The sequence below is a fragment of the Coregonus clupeaformis genome, unplaced genomic scaffold, assembly GCF_020615455.1.
Source record: "Coregonus clupeaformis isolate EN_2021a unplaced genomic scaffold, ASM2061545v1 scaf0186, whole genome shotgun sequence".
Lineage (NCBI taxonomy): Eukaryota > Metazoa > Chordata > Actinopteri > Salmoniformes > Salmonidae > Coregonus > Coregonus clupeaformis.
This window is the reverse complement of record NW_025533641.1, coordinates 247,964-267,932: the sequence shown is the minus strand read 5'-3', so window position 1 is coordinate 267,932 and position 19,969 is coordinate 247,964. Positions and strand designations below refer to the sequence as shown.

The window sequence follows — 19,969 nt, the reverse complement described above, 5'->3', positions numbered from 1 at the left end:
TGGTGCTAAAAGTAATTTCAAAATGTTTTCCTAAAGTGATATAAGAAGAACAGAAATGTGGTTTCAGTTGAGTTGGTCTTCACTGAGGCAAAATGTGGGCACTCCAATTTAGAAGAGGATGGTCAATGTGTTAAAGTCCTAAAAGGGGGACTTGGTGAAGAAACATTTGGAAATTGGGAAAAACGCTTTATTGCATATGTTTGTGCTTTACAAGTTATTCCAACCTTAAAAACTGCTTTTAATCAACAGATAAAATATAATTATGATTTCTTGACATCAATAGACGTACTAACATGTTACAGCAACCAGTTTACAGAAAAACAAACAGTGAATTAGATTTAAACCTACTGTAAATGTCTGGTGGGGACGGTTGGTTGTTTCACAGCGACTAGGGCCCCTCCTTTATCCAGAAACCAGACGTTGTGTTCCTCCTCGAATATCTGAAAGAGGACACACAGGCAATTCAATATGATAGAATATTTACATACCATTTTTACCATATAGCTACTGTACACATATATCTCCGGATGTAAGAAACTACAACAGTTTACAGCTGAATACTGAGAGTTTCAAAACACCTCATGATCAAAAGACAGAGACAGCAGTACTTGTCCAAAATACTTATTCTCCAGACTACAATATTTAATGTTTTCCTTGATCAGAATGCCTTAGATTTAACCCCCAGATTCACTCTAAACTCACCTGTCTCCAGTTGTTACCAGCATCAGATGAGATGAACATTCCAACGTTATTGTACGACAGCTCAGACCCAATATTCCCTGTGGTAAAAATACAACAAAGCATTAGTTAAATATTCAAATGATGCTGAAAATATGAAGATACTATGAATTACAATGAGAGAATAGATGTAGAGAAGAGAAGAACAACCATTCATGTTTAATGTGGATGGATATTTCTCTGTTTTTCTTAAGCAATGATGTAACATTTTCCTCTCTGAGGATATCGCTCCACTTTGTTGATGCGTTGTGATATCTGACAACCACTGTTCTGTGTCAGGCGTGAGTTTTGAGCTGCATCGTGTTTGTCAGTTTCACGAACTGATCTCTGCACCAGCTGATGTGTGTGTGTGTGTGTGTGTGTGTGTGAGGGTGCAGGGGCGAGTGATGAACTGGGCCGAAGCAGAGTGTAGAGTGTAGAGAGACCCGAACACACACTCACAAACAAACATAATCTGTTGTGTCATGTGTCCTCAGTCTGCACTGGCCCACTTAAATAAACCGGGTGACTTTGCGTCACCAAAACCTAACAGCTATGAGTAAGGACAACATCAGAAGTGTGATAGTGTGTCTCTGGCCAGAGTACAGTTATACAGTACAGTTATACAGGCTGACAGTGGTTTAGGGATCTCACAGACCCAGTAAGAGATTAGAGGATAGGAGGAGGGGACAAACTATTGTTTTGGTGACAGAGCAAATATTGTTTGAGGAAAAAGATCAAGAAAGCAGATTCATGGGTATAGGCCATTTGTTGTTGTTGCTAAGATACAATATTTTCCTACACAATCGAAGATTAGTTGTTTATAACAGGACTTGCAAATCCCCATCAGTAATGTGTCACGGTTTCGGCCGAGGCGGCTCCTCCTCCTTGTTCGGGCAGGTTTCGCCGGTCGTCGTCTCCGGAGTTCTAGCTGCCACCGCTCGATGTTTCGTGTTTGTTTGGTTTTGTCTGTTAGTCACACCTGTTTTGTGTTAGGTCTCATTTAGCACCCTATTTAGTTTCCTTGTTGTTAGGTTTGTGTTGTGTGTGATTGTTCGTGTCGTGGTTGCGCTACCCGTGTCGGTACGCTATTTTCCTGAGCTTCCTTGTGTTGTGAGGAGAGATTTACGCACCTGTGTGTGCGCTTGTATTTACGCCTGTGTGCGTCTTTTGCCTCCGGCCTGTTTTGGATTACTTTTCGTGCACAGTAAAGTCTTGTTGGACTTACCCTCTGCTGCCTGCGCCTGATTCCACACCACACCCATACACAGCACCGTGACAGAATCACACACCATTAGATGGAATCAGCAGGAGCACCCGTCGACCCCATGGAGGAGCGTCTCCTTGGACACGAGCACCGGATCAACCGTATCGGGCACGCCTTGGAGGGCGTCATGGACACCCTTCGTCGATGGGAGACCAGCGGGGTTCCCATAGCCCCACCTATCGCACCATCACCTTCACCACCGGACAACCAGCCCGTCCATCGACTGGAACCCAGTGGGATTCGGCTCTCGCTCCCGAGGGCGTACGACGGCACCGCTGCCGGGTGTCAGGGGTTCCTCCTACAAGTGGAGCTCTACATTGCCACCATACACCCGGCGCCCTCGGGATACGAGAGCGTTTCCGCCCTCATCTCCTGTCTCACCGGCAAGGCGTTGGAGTGGGCCAACGCCAAGTGGAGGGGAATAGACGCCGCCACTGTCACCTATGCGGAGTTCTCCCGTCGCTTCCGTGCGGTCTTCGACCATCCACCAGAGGGGAGAGCGGCGGGGGAACGTCTATTCCACCTCCGACAGGGGATGAGGAGCGCTCAGGCGTTCGCGCTGGAGTTCCGGACTCTAGCGGCTGATGCGGGGTGGAATGAGAGGGCCCTCATAGACCACTTCCGATGTAGCCTTCGGGAGGACGTCCGCAGGGAGTTAGCCTGCAGGGACAGTACACTAACATTTGACCAGCTGGTGGACATGGCCATCCGACTGGACAACCTGCTGGCGACCCGCGGACGTCCCAGGTGGGGGTCCCCCATTCCACCCTCCAGCGCCTCCGAACAGTGTCCGATGGAGCTTGGAGGTGCTGGCGCTAGAGGGAGAGGAGGTAGGAGTCCGAGGGGGGCAGTCTCCTGCACCAAGTGTGGGCGCGGAGGGCACACCGCGGCTAGGTGCTGGGGAGGGTCCCCTGGTGAGGGAGAGAGCAGGTCGTACAGTGGGGAGTCCACCCAGGTGAGTAGGCGCCCTACTTACCCAGAGCTTTCTGTTGTTCACATTACCTTACCTGTTTGTTTCCCACAGGTTGCACCTCGGTCCCAGCATAAGGCGCTAGTCGATTCAGGCGCAGCTGGGAATTTTGTAGACCGGAGATTCTGTGTTAAGTTAGGGATTCCCCTCCTTCCAGTCGACAAACCCTTTCCTGTACATGCCCTAGATAGTCGTCCGTTAGGATCTGGGTTGATTGGGAGGTCACAGCGCCACTTCGGATGATGACGCAGGGGGGTCATGAGGAGACGATTCAACTCTATCTTATCGACTCTCCTGCGTATCCGGTGGTACTGGGGCTTCCCTGGTTGATGACCCATGATCCTACTATTTCGTGGCGAGAGAAAGCTCTTAAAGGGTGGTCTGCTCAGTGTGAGGGGTTATGTCTGGGTGTTTCCGTAAGGGCGACCTCGGTGGAGAGTCCGAACCAGATGCCAGCACTGCACATTCCTCCTGAGTATGAGGATTTGGCGCTCGTGTTCAGTAAGACCAGAGCGGCACAGTTGCCACCTCATAGACAAGGGGATTGTGCGATAGACCTCCAGACAGGAGCAGCGCTTCCGCGGAGCCATGTGTATCCTTTGTCACAGGAGGAGAAAAGGGCAATGGAGACTTACATTGCCGAGTCTCTGAGACAGGGATACATACGGGCCTCCACTTCTCCCGCGTCCTCGAGCTTCTTTTTAGTGAAGAAAAAGGATGGAGGTTTGCGTCCGTGTATTGATTACCGCGGTCTCAATCAGGTGACGGTGAAGTACAGCTATCCACTTCCTCTGATTGGGACCATGACGGAGTCCTTACACGGGGCAAGGTTCTTCACAAAATTGGATCTCAGGAGCGCATATAACTTGGTGCGCATTAGGGAGGGCGATGAGTGGAAGACAGCATTTAGTACTACATCCGGCCATTACGAGTATCTCGTCATGCCATATGGGTTAATGAATGCTCCATCAGTCTTCCAATCGTTTGTAGACGAACTTTTCCGGGACATGCAGGCGCAGGGAGTAGTGGTGTACATAGATGATATTCTTGTGTACAGTGCTACTCGGGCCGAGCATGTAGCCCTGGTGCGCAGGGTATTGAGGAGACTGTTGGAGCATGACCTGTATGTCAAAGCTGAGAAATGTCTGTTCTTCCAGGAGTCAGTTTCCTTTTTGGGTTACCAGTTGTCTGCGTCAGGGGTGAGAATGGAGGTGGACCGAGTGTCCGCCGTGCGTAATTGGCAAACCCCAACTACGGTTAAAGAGGTGCAGCGGTTCTTGGGTTTTGCGAATTACTACCGGAGGTTTATCCGGGGTTTTGGACAGGTGGCAGCTCCCATAACGTCTCTTCTGAAGGGGGGTCCGGTGCGCTTGCAGTGGTCAGCTGAGGCGGACAGGGCCTTTGGGAGACTGAAGGACCTGTTTACCTCGGCCCCGGTGTTGGCGCACCCGGATCCCACTTTACCCTTCCAAGTTGAGGTGGACGCGTCTGAGGCCGGTATCGGGGCAGTTCTTTCTCAACGATCCGGTACACCACCTAAGCTCCGCCCCTGTGCTTTTTATTCTAAGAAGCTCAGTCCGGCGGAGCGGAATTATGACGTAGGGGACAGGGAGCTGTTAGCCGTAGTACAGGCCCTAAAGGTGTGGAGGCATTGGCTTGAGGGGGCTCAGCACCCTTTCCTCATTCTGACCGACCATCGTAACCTGGAGTACATTCGGGCAGCTAGGAGACTGAATCCTCGCCAGGCTCGATGGACTATGTTTCTCGCCCGGTTTGTGTTCAAGATCACTTACATCCCTGGGTCCCAGAACGGGAAGGCAGATGCTCTGTCCCGTCGGTATGACACGGAGGAGAGGTGCGTGGAGTCCATTCCCATACTACCGGAGTCTTGTCTGGTGGCACCGGTGGTGTGGGAGGTCGATGCGGAGATCGAGCGGGCGTTACGCACCGAGCCTAGTCCTCCACAGTGTCCGGTGGGTCGGGTGTACGTCCCGCTCGAGGTCCGGGATCGGCTAATTTATTGGGCTCACACGTCCCCCTCCTCTGGACATCCGGGTATTGGCCGGACGGTGCACTGCCTTAGTACGAAGTACTGGTGGCCAACGTTAGCCAGGGATGTGAGGGTTTATGTCTCCTCCTGCTCAGTATGTGCCCAGTGTAAGGCGCCCAGACACTTGCCCAGGGGTAGATTACAGCCCCTGCCCATTCCACAACGACCCTGGTCTCACCTCTCGGTGGATTTTGTTACCGATCTTCCCTCCTCCCAGGGGAATACCACCATCCTGGTCGTTGTGGATCGGTTCTCGAAGGCCTGTCGTCTCCTTCCCATGCCGGGTCTTCCTACGGCCCTACAGACCGCTGAGGCTCTATTTACTCACGTCTTCCGGCATTACGGGGTGCCCGAGGATATAGTGTCCGATCGAGGCCCCCCAGTTTACCTCCAGAGTCTGGAGAGCATTTATGGAACGTTTGGGGGTCTCGGTGAGCCTTACCTCGGGTTACCACCCGGAGAGTAATGGGCAGGTTGAACGAGTCAACCAGGATGTGGGTAGGTTTCTGAGGTCATATTGTCAGGGCCGGCCGGAGGAGTGGGCGAGATATGTGCCCTGGGCCGAGATGGCACAGAACTCTCTCCGCCACTCCTCCACCCAACTAACCCCTTTTCAGTGTGTATTAGGGTACCAGCCGGTTCTGGCACCATGGCATGAGAGCCAGATCGAGGCTCCCGCTGTGGATGAGTGGGTGCGGCGCTCGGAGGAGACGTGGGACGCTGCACACGTCCATCTGCAGCGTGCCATACGTCGACAGAAGACGAGCGCCGACCTACACCGCAGTGAGGGGCCAGTGTACGCACCTGGAGATCGAGTCTGGCTCTCAACCAGAAACCTGCCCCTCCGCCTGCCCTGCCGGAAGCTGGGTCGGCGGTTTGTGGGGCCTTTTAAAGTCCTGAGGAGATTGAACGAGGTGAGTTACAGGTTAGAACTACCTATTGATTACAAGAATATTAACCCCTCGTTCCATGTGTCTCTCCTCAGGCCGGTGGTAGCTGGTCCACTCCAGGACTTTGAGATTGAGGAGACTCCTCCGCCCCCGTTGGACATCGAGGGGCTCCGGCGCATACGGTTCGGACCATCCTGGATTCGAGACACCGGATGGGGGTCTCCAATATCTCGTGGAGTGGGAGGGGTACGGTCCGGAGGAGCGGTGCTGGGTGCCAAGGAGGGACATTCTGGATCCGTCCCCTGATGACCGAATTCCATCGTGGTCATCCTGGGCGCCCTGCTCCGCGTCCCCCCTGGTCGTCCCCGAGGCCGGGAGGCGGCGCGGCTGGAGCCGCGCGTCAAGGGGGTACTGTCACGGTTTCGGCCGAGGCGGCTCCTCCTCCTTGTTCGGGCAGGTTTCGCGGTCGTCGTCTCCGGAGTTCTAGCTGCCACCGCTCGATGTTTCGTGTTTGTTTGGTTTTGTCTGTTAGTCACACCTGTTTTGTGTTAGGTCTCATTTAGCACCCTATTTAGTTTCCTTGTTGTTAGGTTTGTGTTGTGTGTGATTGTTCGTGTCGTGGTTGCGCTACCCGTGTCGGTACGCTATTTTCCTGAGCTTCCTCCTTGTGTTGTGAGGAGAGATTTACGCACCTGTGTGTGCGCTTGTATTTACGCCTGTGTGCGTCTTTTGCCTCCGGCCTGTTTTGGATTACTTTTCATGCACAGTAAAGTCTTGTTGGACTTACCCTCTGCTGCCTGCGCCTGATTCCACACCACACCCATACACAGCACCGTGACATAATGTTAGGGATTGCATAATCATCATAATATTCACAATCAAATGGAATATCAGCACTGACTGGAAATGATAGACAGTTATTCTCCTTTTGTGCCATTACCTAAATTGAATAGATGTCTTTCTATTCAGCAAAATGAATTTCCACATAAGTGGACAATAAGGTAATATAATCTAATCTTATCTATCAAATGGTAATTCTGTATTTTCTCACCTGTGGCCACTATGATTCCCGGTGCTGAGGCCTTGGTTGATATGCTGCCTGACAGGTAGGGGTTTTCAGATGTCTGCAGTTGGAGATGGAGTGAACAGAAGGGCTGAGGGGTGAGAAATGACAGACAGTCTATTATATTTCACGAAGCCATTATACACTGGTCAATCAAATCCCAATGTTACATAGAACACTATAGACTTTATAGGTACACAAAGAATATGCTTATTGTTTCAAGAGAAGGTCCTTTTAGATAAGGAAAAGAAAAGCTGCTATGCTGTCTTTATCAGGCTTTCATCTCAGAAACCCTGAAGATATTGCCTAAAAGAATCCTTTTGATTCTGAAGTCTTCCAGTGAGTTACATTTACACCAAATGCTAACAACAATACTAACATAGGCAGTTAACACAAAAAAAACATGAACAAAACTAAACACAAGTAAGCCAATTCCTGCAGCCTCCCACCGAAAAACCATGCTGCGCCTCCATAGTTTGTCATAATTGTCGTTATCAGTCATTAATACAGAGACGGGGGAGGATTTTTACATAAAATCATCAAGTCAAGTCTCAGGGGCGAGCCGACAACAAAATACAATTATATCTGTTCACAGAGCACCCGTTTCATTTATGCCAATTGATAGCTTGACATTGCTGTAAGGACACCAAAGGCAATGGGATTTAACAGGGTAATCAAAAGGAATCTGTAATTAGAATGTCACATGAATGCACAATTGTATTCAACCTGTAACCCACTCAGCGCACAGTGTCAATCAATCACATTTTATTTATAAAGCCCTTTTTACATCAGCAGATGTCACAAAGTGCTATACAGAAACCCAGCCTAAAACCCCAAACAGCAAGTAATGCAGATGTAGAAGCACGGTGGCTAGGAAAAACTCCCTAGAAAGGCAGAAACCTAGGAAGAAACCTAGAGAGGAACCAGGCTCTGAGAGGTGGCCAGTCCCCTTCTGGCTATGCTGGGTGGAGATTATAACAGTACATGGCCATTAAGGTCAGATTTTTCTCCAAGATGTTCAAACGTTCATAGATGACCAGCAGGATCAAATAATAATCACAGTGGTTGTAGAGGTTGCAACAGGTCAGTACATCAGGAGTAAATGTCACATGGCTTTTCATAGCCGGGCATATAGAGGTTGAAATAGCAGGTGTGGGACAAGGTAGCACGTCCGGTGAACAGGTCAGGGATCCATAGCCGCAGGCAGAAGAGTGGAAACTGGAGCAGCAGCACGACCAGGTGGACTGGGGACAGCAAGGAGTCATCAGGCTAGGTAGTCCTGAGGCATGGTCCTAGGGCTCAGGTCCTCCGGGATGGGAGGGAGAGAGCCTCCCTAGGCTTTTAAGCAGTATGAACTCTTACTGCTAATGTCTGAAAGTTATTTCTCTACATAGTCATCCTTTACAGTCGCCTCACGTGGGATAAAAGGTAAGATAGGGCACATAAATAAATAATATCTGTAAATAATAAAGAGTGTGTACACAATTCGTCTTCATATCATAGCTTAAATGTGATTATGTAAAGTAATTTCCCTTCCATTAAGATGAGTAAGCAAACTCCCTTGAGTGTGTGATGTAACACACAGTTATCATTGATGTACAGTGGGGCAAAAAAGTATTTAGTCAGCCACCAATTGTGCAAGTTCTCCCACTTAAAAAGATGAGAGAGGCCTGTAATTTTCATCATAGGTACACGTCAACTATGACAGACAAATTGAGAAAAAAAAATCCAGAAAATCCCATTGTAGGATTTTTAATGAATTTATTTGCAAATTATGGTGGAAAATAAGTATTTGGTCACCTACAAACAAGCAAGATTTCTGGCTCTCACAGACCTGTAACTTCTTCTTTAAGAGGCTCCTCTGTCCTCCACTCGTTACCTGTATTAATGGCACCTGTTTGAACTTGTTATCAGTATAAAAGACACCTGTCCACAACCTCAAACAGTCACACTCCAAACTTCACAATGGCCAAGACCAAAGAGCTGTCAAAGGACACCAAAAACAAAATTGTAGACCTGCACCAGGCTGGGAAGACTGAATCTGCAACAGGTAAGCAGCTTGGTTTGAAGAAATCAACTGTGGGAGCAATTATTAGGAAATGGAAGACATACAAGACCACTGATAATCTCCCTCGATCTGGGGCTCCATGCAAGATCTCACCCCGTGGGGTCAAAAAGATCACAAGAACGGTGAGTAAAAATCCCAGAACCACACGGGGGGACCTAGTGAATGACCTGCTGAGAGCTGGGACCAAAGTAACAAAGCCAACCATCAGTAACACACTACACCGCCAGGGACTCAAATCCTGCAGTGCGAGACGTGTCCCCCTGCTTAAGCCAGTACATGTCCAGGCCCGTCTGAAGTGCATTTGGATGATCCAGAAGAGGATTGGGAGAATGTCATATGGTCAGATGAAACCAAAATATAACTTTTTGGTAAAAACTCAACTTGTCATGTTTGGAGGACAAAGAATGCTGAGTTGCATCCAAAGAACACCATACCTACTGTGAAGCATGGGGTTGGAAACATCATGCGTTGGGGCTGTTTTTCTGCAAAGGGACCAGGACGACTGATCCGTGTAAAGGAAAGAATGAATGGGGCCATGTATCGTGAGATTTTGAGTGAAACCCTCCTTCCATCAGCAAGGGCATTGAAGATGAAACGTGGCTGGGTCTTTCAGCATGACAATGATCCCAAACACACCGCCCGGGCAACGAAGGAGTGGCTTCGTAAGAAGCATTTCAAGGTCCTGGAGTGGCCTAGCCAGTCTCCAGATCTCAACCCCATAGAAAATATTTGGAGGGAGTTGAAAGTCTGTGTTGCCCAGCGACAGCCCCAAAACATCACTGCTCTAGAGGAGATCTGCATGGAGGAATGGGCCAAAAATACCAGCAACAGTGTGTGAAAACCTTGTGAAGACTTACAGAAAACGTTTGACCTGTGTCATTGCCAACAAAGGGTATATAACAAAGTATTGAGAAACTTTTGTTATTGACCAAATACTTATTTTCCACCATCATATGCCAATAAATTCATAAAAATCCTACAATGTGATTTTCTGGATTTTTTTTCTATTTTTGTCTGTCATAGTTGACGTTTACCTATGATGAAAATTACAGGCCTCTCTCATCTTTTTAAGTGGGAGAACTTGCACAATTGGTGGCTGACTAAATACTTTTTTTCCCCACTGTACATAACTTGAAGGGAACTGAACACATATTCCTTTACTAAAATGAACTTTCACTGGAGATGCTCTATTGAGTATGCCGTTTTAGTCCTGGAGTAGGCTTAATCTGGGTCTAGGAAAGCACCTCAAAGAGTTCAGGCAGTCTTAGATCATGTATGATTACCACAGCAATGAGCCTTCCCTGCGTCAATATAACTCACCAATATACAGTGGATATCGTTGCCAGCCAGGTCGGTCGCCGGGGCCTGCAGTAACCTCCAATCACGGCCCTTGTTGTAGGTGATGTAGGTCTTCACCTGGTTGTCCAGTCTCCTGTTAGCGATCAGCATGCCTTTGATACCTGCTACCTAGAAAGAAATAGAGAACAAATGCTAAAACAGATTCTAAAACTAGCCAATCCAACCACCAAAAAGGATGACATTTTCAAGCAGTAAACAGTACCCAAAACACCCCCTGACAGACGTAGCTGCGGGAAGTAGGGATGCTGAGGGTGCTGCAGCACCCCCTGAAAAATCAGAATAAAAACAAAATATTAATACAAAAAAATATATATTGAACATTTTCTTTTTCGCAAAAGTAGTGCACTGAGCCTTTATTAGTCCTGTATTAGCAAACCGATATCGCCGTCTGTACCACTGGCAAAAAAATTATCTGCACCCCCAGACAATTCTCGTGTCTATGTTGACAGACATCAGACTGGTCACAAAGTCTCCTTTTCCTTTCATTGTTTCCCTTTATTTGTCTCCCCATCAACTGCCCACCACTGTTGTGACTACAGTTTAAAATGGCATTTAAAAAAGAGAGAGAGAGAGAGAGAGAGAGAGAGAGAGAGAGAGAGAGAGAGAGAGAGAGAGAGAGAGAGAGAGAGAGAGAGAGAGAGAGAGAGAGAGAGAGAGAGAGAGAGAGAGAGAGAGAGAGAGAGAGAGAGAGAGAGAGAGAGAGAGAGAGAGAAAGAGAGCGAGAGAGAGAAGGAGAGAGAGAGAGAGAGAGAGCGGTAGTCAGCAGATGAGCTCCTGCATTTTTCAGCATGTTTAACAAAAATATAGATTTAGAGATAGATACATTTTGATTTTTCCACAAGGACATATTGTCACGCCCTGGCTCTGGGGACTCTTAAATGTTGAGCCAGGGTGTGGAGTTTCTATGTCATATTTTCTATGTTGTGTTTTCTAGATCGTGTAGATCTATGTTGGCCAGGGTGGTTCCCAATCAGAGGCAGCTGTAGCTCGTTGTCTCTGATTGGGGACCATACTTAGGCAGCCTGTTTGGCACTAGTCGGTGTGGGATCTTGTTCCGTAAAGGTTTGTTTTGTGTAACCTAGGACTTCACGTATCGTTTGTTTGTTGTTTTGTCGTGTTAAGTACTTAATAAAATGTACGCTTATCACGCTGCGCCTTGGTCCGTCTCGTATGTAAACGATCGTGACACATATGTGACTAGTTTCAGGAAACTAGGAGTATGTCGCACGTCACTACTTCACAGGAGAGCCATTTGAACGTAAACTTTTTTTTTAAATCAAAATGCGTTTTTTGGCAGAAATGCCTTCTCGAACATGTGAACTTTCATATGCCTGGCTCTGTCGCAGCCGGCCGCGACCGGGAGACTCATGGGCGGCGCACAATTGGCCCAGCGTCGTCCAGGGTAGGGGACGGAATGGCCGGTAGGGATGTAGCTCAGTTGATAGAGCATGGCGTTTGCAATGCCAGGGTTGTGGGTTCGATTCCCACGGGGGGCCAGTATAAAAAAATATGTATTCACTAACTGTGAGTCGCTCTGGATAAGAGCGTCTGCTAAATGACTAAAATGTAAATGTAAATAACAAACTTGTATGCATCTGTAAATATGAATACATTTGTTAATTTACGAGCCTAGCTGGTTTAGCCAAAGAAAAAGACAGCAACCTTCCTGCTAGCCATGATTGGCTGAGATAATGAGTACATGTCAAGAGATGAGTTCGGATTGGTCTGCCATGTAGCACGCTTCTGTCTATTTGAGCTGGTCAGTATGTGTAGGTAATCCTTTCTAACGTGGCTTTTTTAAAAAAGATATCACGTAGTAGAACTGCGTAAGTGTTGCTCTCCACTTTCTGGCGGACAGAGTTTTGAAATCAGTGGAATTAGAGTATGATAGCTAAGGAGATGGAGAACAAATCTGTCTCCGGATTATATCTTCAAAATAAGGGCAACCATGGCATCCGTGACAGAGAGGGAGAAGCGTCCATCCATGTATACGGGTAAGATAGTCTAGCTAGCTACATTTTCAGAGATTACACGGTCTCATTTTGTCAAAGTCGTTTTCATTTCGAGTTAAAGTGTACTGTTAGCTTGCTAGCTAACGTTAGCTGGCTGGCTCGCTAGCTAGCTAACGTTACGTGTATGATCTTTGTAGTAATATTATTTGTATCTCAGAGCCATTTGCTTTGCTAGTTATAGCCTAATGTTAGCTAGCTAACATTGAACATGGTTGGTTAGCTACCTGCAGATTCATGCAGGGTAGTAACGTCATGAGTTGGGATTATGGTTAATTGTTTAGCTAGCTAGCTAGCTAGCTACATGTCTTAACAAAAGACTCCACTATGCAAGTAACCATTTCAATAGAATGTTCACGATGTCACTGCAACAACAATTGATAGACGTAGCTGATAAATTCGCACTGGCTATCTACTCCGTTTTCAGAGCACTCTCGTCTGAGTGTGCCAGAGCACAGAATAACTGACAAATTTACGAACGCTCAACACCGTTGAATATGTCCTGTGTCAGTAAACGTTGGCAAATTAAATTGTTGCCATTAGCACAGTTGCAGTCACCAACGCTCTGGATAACATAAAAACAGCCTAACAAGCTCTGCTAGGGCGAGTAAAATGGTCAGAGTGAGCTGTTCTCTCATTTGTGTCTGGAAGTAGCTAGCAAGCTAGCCAATGATAGCCAGTTAGCTTGGGTGCTTGACTGCTGTTGATAGGACAGAACGCTCGAATCAACCCTACTCCTCGGCCAGAGTGTCCAGTGTGCGCTCTGAACGCTCCACAAGCGGAACGCTCTGAATTTACAAATGGACAATCTGACAACGCTCTGAGTTTACATACGCCCAGAGCACACTATGACACTCCAGATTCAATTCACGAACACACCCGTAGTATAAACCAGCCTTTAGTCTTGAAATCTTTGGTTGTTTAGTACATGGCCTCACATCTGAATCCTTAAAAAGATGGGCGGGGCTAAAGCTTAAGAGGGTGTGAATTATGTTGAAATTGGTGTAGACAAAGAGCTCTCCAGTAGGTGTACCAAAACATTCAAAGGCCATTTTCTCAAAAGAGAGGTTACAAGTTTATCAACTTTCAAAGTAGGATTACTTTCCCTTTGTCCCTCAACTGTAGTGTAAGATATACAATTTTCTAGCTCTGAGTCTCTAATTTTATCCAATTTAAAAAACACAATTTCAAATTTTGCTACATAAGCGAATCGAGCCGGTCGGTCACATACAGTGGGGAGAACAAGTATTTGATACACTGCCGATTTTGCAGGTTTTCCTACTTACAAAGCATGTAGAGGTCTGTAATTTTTATCATAGGTACACTTCAACTGTGAGAGACGGAATCTAAAACAAAAATCCAGAAAATCACATTGTATGATTTTTAAGTAATTAATTTGCATTTTATTGCATGATATATTTGATCACCTACCAACCAGTAAGAATTCCAGCTCTCACAGACCTGTTAGTTTTTCTTTAAGAAGCCCTCCTGTTCTCCACTCATTACCTGTATTAACTGCACCTGTTTGAACTCGTTACCTGTATAAAATACACCTGCCCACACACTCAATCAAACAGACTCCAACCTCTCCACAATGGCCAAGACCAGAGAGCTTTGTAAGGACATCAGTGATAAAATTGTAGACCTACACAAGGCTGGGATGGGCTACAGGACAATAGGCAAGCAGCTTGGTGAGAAGGCAAAAACTGTTGGCGCAATTAGTAGAAAATGGAAGAAGTTCAAGATGACGGTCAATCACCCTCGGTCTGGGGCTCCATGAAAGATCTCACCTCGTGGGGCATCAATGATCATGAGGAAGATGAGGGATCAGCCCAGAACTACACGGCAGGAACTGGTCAATGACCTGAAGAGAGCTGGGACCACAGTCTCAAAGAAAACCATTAGTAACACACTACGCCATCATGGATTAAAATCCTGCAGCGCATGCAAGGTCCCCCTGCTCAAGCCAGCGCATGTCCAGGCCCGTCTGAAGTTTGCCAATGACCATCTGGATGATCTAAAGGAGGAATGGGAGAAGGTCATGTGGTCTGATGAGACAAAAATATAGCTTTTTGGTCTAAACTCCACTCACCGTATTTGGAGCAAGAAGAAGGATGAGTACAACCCCAAGAACACCATCCCGACCGTGAAGCATGGAGGTGGAAACATCATTCTTTGGGGATGCTTTTCTGCAAAGGGGACAGGACGACTGCACCGTATTGAGGGGAGGATGGATGGGGCCATGTATCGCGAGATCTTGGCCAACAACCTCCTTCCCTCAGTAAGAGCATTGAAGATGGGTCGTGGCTGGGTCTTCCAGCATGACAACGACCCGAAATAAACAGCCAGGGCAACTAAGGAGTGGCTCCGTAAGAAGCATCTCAAGGTCCTGGAGTTGTCACGGAGACCGCCGAGGCTGCTCCTCCTCTTTGCTCGGGCAGGCTTCGGCGTTCGTCGTCCCCGGAGTACTAGCTACTACCGCTTGATGTTTTCGATGTTTGTTTGGTTATGTCTAGTTGGTGCACCTGTCTCGTATTCTGTCTTGATTATGTCTCCTATAAGTTCCGCTTTGTTAGATTTGCATTTTGTGTGTTATTGTCCGCCTGTCTAGCATGTTTAGGTTCTGTGTCCTTGGCCTTAGTGGGTATTTTACGCACTCGCGTATTTGTTACACCTCTTGTGTTTTTGGGAGGCTGTTATTTTTGTGTGTACCTTACGAAGTATTGAGTAAAAGTTGTCTTGACTATTCTTCTGTGTCCTGCGCTTGACTCCACCACCGCATCCACATCAGAATCCTGACAGAATAACACACCACCTATGGAGTCAGCAGGAGCAGCAGCGGCGGTGACCGAGTCACTGGAGGAGCAGGTCAGCAGCCAGAACGCCATGATCCAGCAACTCGGCGCCGCCATGCAAGAGGTTATGAACACCCTGCACCGATTGGAGAGAGGAGGCTTGCCCACACCTCCTCCTACCGTACCATCACCATCGGCCAGCCCTATCATACCAGCTCCGGAGTCCAGTGGGATTCGGCTCTCGCTCCCGAGGGCATATGATGGCACCGCAGCCGGGTGTCAGGGGTTCCTCCTTCAGGTGGAGCTCTACATGGCAACCATACACCCGGCGCCCTCGGGATACGAGAGCGTTTCCGCCCTCATCTCCTGTCTCTCCGGCAAGGCTTTGGAGTGGGCCAATGCCGAATGGAGGGGAATAGACGCCGCCACCATCAGCTACGCGGAGTTCTCCCGCCGCTTCAGGGCTGTTTTCGATCATCCCCCAGAGGGTAAAGCGGCGGGGGAGCGTCTGTTCCACCTCCGACAGGGGAAGAGGAGCGCACAGGAGTTCGCCCTGGACTTCCAGACTCTAGCGGCGGATGCGGGGTGGAATGAGAGGGCCCTCATCGACCACTATCGGTGCAGCCTGCGAGAGGACGTTCGACGAGAGTTGGCCTGCAGGGACACCAATTTAACCTTTGACCAGCTGGTGGACATGTCAATCCGTCTGGATACCCTGCTGGCCACCCGCGGACGTCCGGAGTTGGGGCCGTCCATTCCATCCCCCAGCACCTCCGAGCCGAGCCCTATGGAGCTCGGGGGTGCTGGCGCTAGAGAGAGGAGGAGAGAGATCTGGAGGGAGGCCGTCCCCTGCACCAACTCTGGCCGTAGAAGACACACTGCGGTTCGGTGCTGGGGAGGGTCTCCAGGGGATCGAGGCAACAGGTCACGCACTGGGGAGGCATTTCAGGTGAGTAGGCGCCCAACTCACCCAGAGCTCTCTGTTGGTCACATGTGTATACCTGTAGTATTCCCCCAGGTTGCATCTCATTCCCAGCATAAGGCGCTAGTCGATTCAGGCGCAGCTGGGAATTTTATTGATCGTAAATGTTGTGTTAAGTTAGGGATTCCCCTCCGACCAGTAGAGGTGCCTTTCCAGATTCATGCCTTAGATAGCCGTCCGTTGGGATCTGGGTTGATTAGGGAGGTCACAGCGCCACTAAAGATGAAGGCGCAGGGGGGTCATGAGGAGATCATTCAGTTATATCTGATCGACTCTCCTGCGTAACCCGTGGTGCTGGGGCTTTCTTGGTTAACCGCCCATGACCCCACCATTTCGTGGCAACAGAGGGCTCTTAAGGAGTGGTCTGCCCAGTGTGTTGGGCGATGTCTAGGTGTTTCCGTAGGGGCTACCACGGTGGGGAGTCCGAACCAATTGCCCGCACTGCACATTCCTCCTGAGTATGATGATTTGGCACTAGTGTTCAGCAAGACTAGGGTGACGCGATTGCCACCTCATAGACAGGGGGATTGTGCGATAGACCTCCAGGCAGGTGCTGCACTTCCACATAGTCATGTGTATCCTCTGTCTCAAGAGGAGAAGGTGGCTATGGAGACATACATAGCCGAGTCTCTGAGACAGGGATACATACGGCCCTCCACTTCCCCTGCGTCCTCGAGTTTATTTTTTGTGAAGAAGAAGGATGGAGGGTTGCGCCCGTGTATTGATTACTGTAGTCTCAATCAGATCACAGTGAAATACAGTTATCCACTCCCTCTGATTGCGAGTATGACGGAATCATTACACGGAGAGCGTTTCTTCACAAAACTGGATCTCAGGAGCGCCTACAATTTGGTGCGTATTAGGGAGGGAGATGAATGGAAGACAGCATTTAGTACCACCTCGGGTCACTACGAGTATCTCGTCATGCCATACGGGTTGATGAATGCTCCTTCAGTCTTCCAATCCTTTGTGGACGAGATCTTCCGGGATTTGCATGGGCAGGGTGTAGTAGTGTATATTGACGACATATTAGTTTACTCTTCTACACGAGCCGAGCATGTAGCCCTGGTGCGTCGAGTGTTGGGTAGGCTGTTGGAGCATGACTTGTATGTCAAGGCAGAGAAATGTCTGTTTTTCCAGGAGTCCATCTCCTTCCTGGGCCATCGATTGTCCGCGTCAGGGGTGAAGATGGAGATTGACCGCGTTTCAGCCGTGCGTAATTGGCAGACTCCAACCACGGTTAAGGAAGTGCAGCGTATTTTGGGTTTTGCCAATTACTACCGGAGGTTTATCCGGGGTTTTGGACAGGTGGCAGCTCTCATCACCTCCCTGCTGAAGGGGGGCCCGGTGCGTTTGCAGTGGTCAGCTGAGGCGGACAGGGCGTTTAGTAAACTGAAGGACCTGTTCACCTCTGCTCCTGTGCTGGCGTATCCGGATCCCACTTTAGCGTTCCAGGTGGAGGTGGACGCGTCAGAGGCCGGTATTGGGGCTGTACTGTCTCAACGCTCAGGCACCCCCCCTAAACTCCGGCCCTGCGCTTTTTACTCTAAGAAGCTCAGCCCGGCGGAACGTAATTATGACGTGGGGGACAGGGAGCTGCTCGCCGTGGTTCAAGCCCTAAGGGTGTGGAGGCATTGGCTTGAGGGGGCTCAACACCCTTTTCTCATTCTGACTGACCATCGTAACCTGGAGTACATCCGGGCAGCTAGGAGACTGAACCCTCGTCAGGCTAGGTGGAACATGTTCCTGGCCCGGTTTGTGTTTAAGCTCACGTACATCCCAGGGTCTCAGAACGGTAAGCCCTGTCCCGGCGATATGATGCGGAGGAGAGGTCCATTGAGCCCACGCCCATACTGCCGGAGTCTTGTCTGGTGGCACCGGTGGTGTGGGAGGTCGATGCAGAGATCAAGCGGGCGTTACGCACCGACCCTACTCCTCCAGAGTGTCCGGTGGGGAGGACGTACGTTCCGCTCGAGATTCGTGATCGTCTCATATATTGGGCTCATACGTCACCCTCCTCTGGACATCCTGGTATCGGCCGGACAGTGAGCTGCCTTAGTGACAAGTACTGGTGGCCAACATTGGCTAGGGACGTGAGGGTTTATGTCTCCTCCTGCTCGGTGTGCGCTCAGTGTAAGGCGCCTAGACACCTGCCCAGGGGGAAGTTACAACCCCTACCCGTTCCACAACGGCCGTGGTCTCACCCCTCGGTAGACTTTGTCACGGACCTTCCCCCCTCCCAGGGGAATACCACCATTCTGGTCGTTGTGGATCGGTTCTCTAAAGCCTGTCGTCTCATCCCAATGCCGTGTCTCCCTACTGCCCTACAGACTGCTGAGGCTTTGTTTACCCACGTCTTCCGGCACTACGGGGTACCTGAGGATATAGTGTCTGATCGGGGTCCCCAATTCACCTCTAGAGTCTGGAGGGCGTTCATGGAACGCTTGGGGGTCTCGGTTAGCCTTACCTCGGGTTTCCACCCTGAGAGTAATGGGCAGGTGGAGAGAGTGAACCAGGATGTGGGTAGGTTTCTGTGATCATATTGCCAGGACCGGCAGGGGGAGTGGTCGGGATATATTCCCTGGGCAGAGATAGCCCAGAACTCCCTCCGTCATTCATCTACTAACCTGACACCTTTCCAGTGTGTGTTAGGTTACCAGCCGGTTCTGGCACCTTGGCATCAGAGCCAGATCGAGGCCCCTGTGGTGGACGAGTGGTTTCGGCGCTCGGAGGAGACGTGGAATGCTGCGCACGTTCATTTGCAGCGTGCCATCAGGCGGCAAAAGGCGAGCGCCGATCGCCACCGCAGTGAGGCTCCGGTGTATGCACCAGGAGACCGGGTCTGGCTCTCGACTCGAAACCTGCCCCTTCGCCTGCCCTGCCGGAAGCTGGGTCGGCGGTTTGTGGGGCCATTTAAAGTCCTGAGGAGATTGAACGAGGTTTGTTACAGGTTACAATTTCCTAATGATTATCGCATTAACCCCTCGTTCCATGTGTCTCTCCTCAGGCCGGTGGTAGCTGGTCCACTCCAGGACAGTGAGATAAGGGAGACTCCTCCGCCCCCACTGGACATCGAGGGGGCTCCGGCGTACTCAGTCCGGTCCATCGTAGATTCGAGACGTCGGATGGGGGTCTACAGTATCTCGTGGAGTGGGAGGGGTACGGACCGGAGGAACGGTGCTGGGTGCCTAGGAGGGACATTTTAGATCCCTCCCTCCTGACGGAGTTCCACCGGAGTCATCCTACATGCCCTGCTCCGCGTCCTCCTGGCCGTCCCCGAGGCCGGGGTCGGCGCACGGCTGGAGCCGCGCGTCAAGGGGGGGCGTACTGTCACGGAGACCGCCGAGGCTGCTCCTCCTCCTTGCTCGGGCAGGCTTCGGCGTTCGTCGTCCCCGGAGTACTAGCTACTACCGCTTGATGTTTTCGATGTTTGTTTGGTTATGTCTAGTTGGTGCACCTGTCTCGTATTCTGTCTTGATTATGTCTCCTATAAGTTCCCCTTTGTTAGGTTTGCATTTTGTGTGTTATTGTCCGCCTGTCTAGCATGTTTAGGTTCTGTGTCCTTGGCCTTAGTGGGTATTTTACGCACTCGCGTATTTGTTACACCTCTTGTGTTTTTGGGAGGCTGTTATTTTTGTGTGTACCTTACGAAGTATTGAGTAAAAGTCGTCTTGACTATTCTTCTGTGTCCTGCGCTTGACTCCACCACCGCATCAACATCAGAATCCTGACAGGAGTGGCCTAGCCAGTCTCCAGACCTGAACCCAATAGAAAATCTTTGGAGGGAGCTGAAAGTCCG

General features: G+C 49.5%; 1 protein-coding gene across 2 annotated transcripts in view; it reads right to left on the bottom strand.

Moving 5' to 3' along the window:
- The window catches only part of LOC121533084 (VPS10 domain-containing receptor SorCS3), a 225,098-nt gene that overhangs the window by 36,297 nt on the left and 168,832 nt on the right, over window positions 1-19,969 (bottom strand). For both annotated transcript variants that reach the window (XM_041838846.2, XM_041838847.2), the window contains exons 10-13: window positions 10,346-10,492; window positions 6,946-7,048; window positions 703-779; window positions 349-440 (exon numbers count right to left, since the gene is read on the bottom strand). In XM_041838846.2, coding sequence (XP_041694780.1) covers window positions 349-440; window positions 703-779; window positions 6,946-7,048; window positions 10,346-10,492 — 419 coding nt within the window. The remainder of the gene's footprint in view (window positions 1-348; window positions 441-702; window positions 780-6,945; window positions 7,049-10,345; window positions 10,493-19,969) is intronic.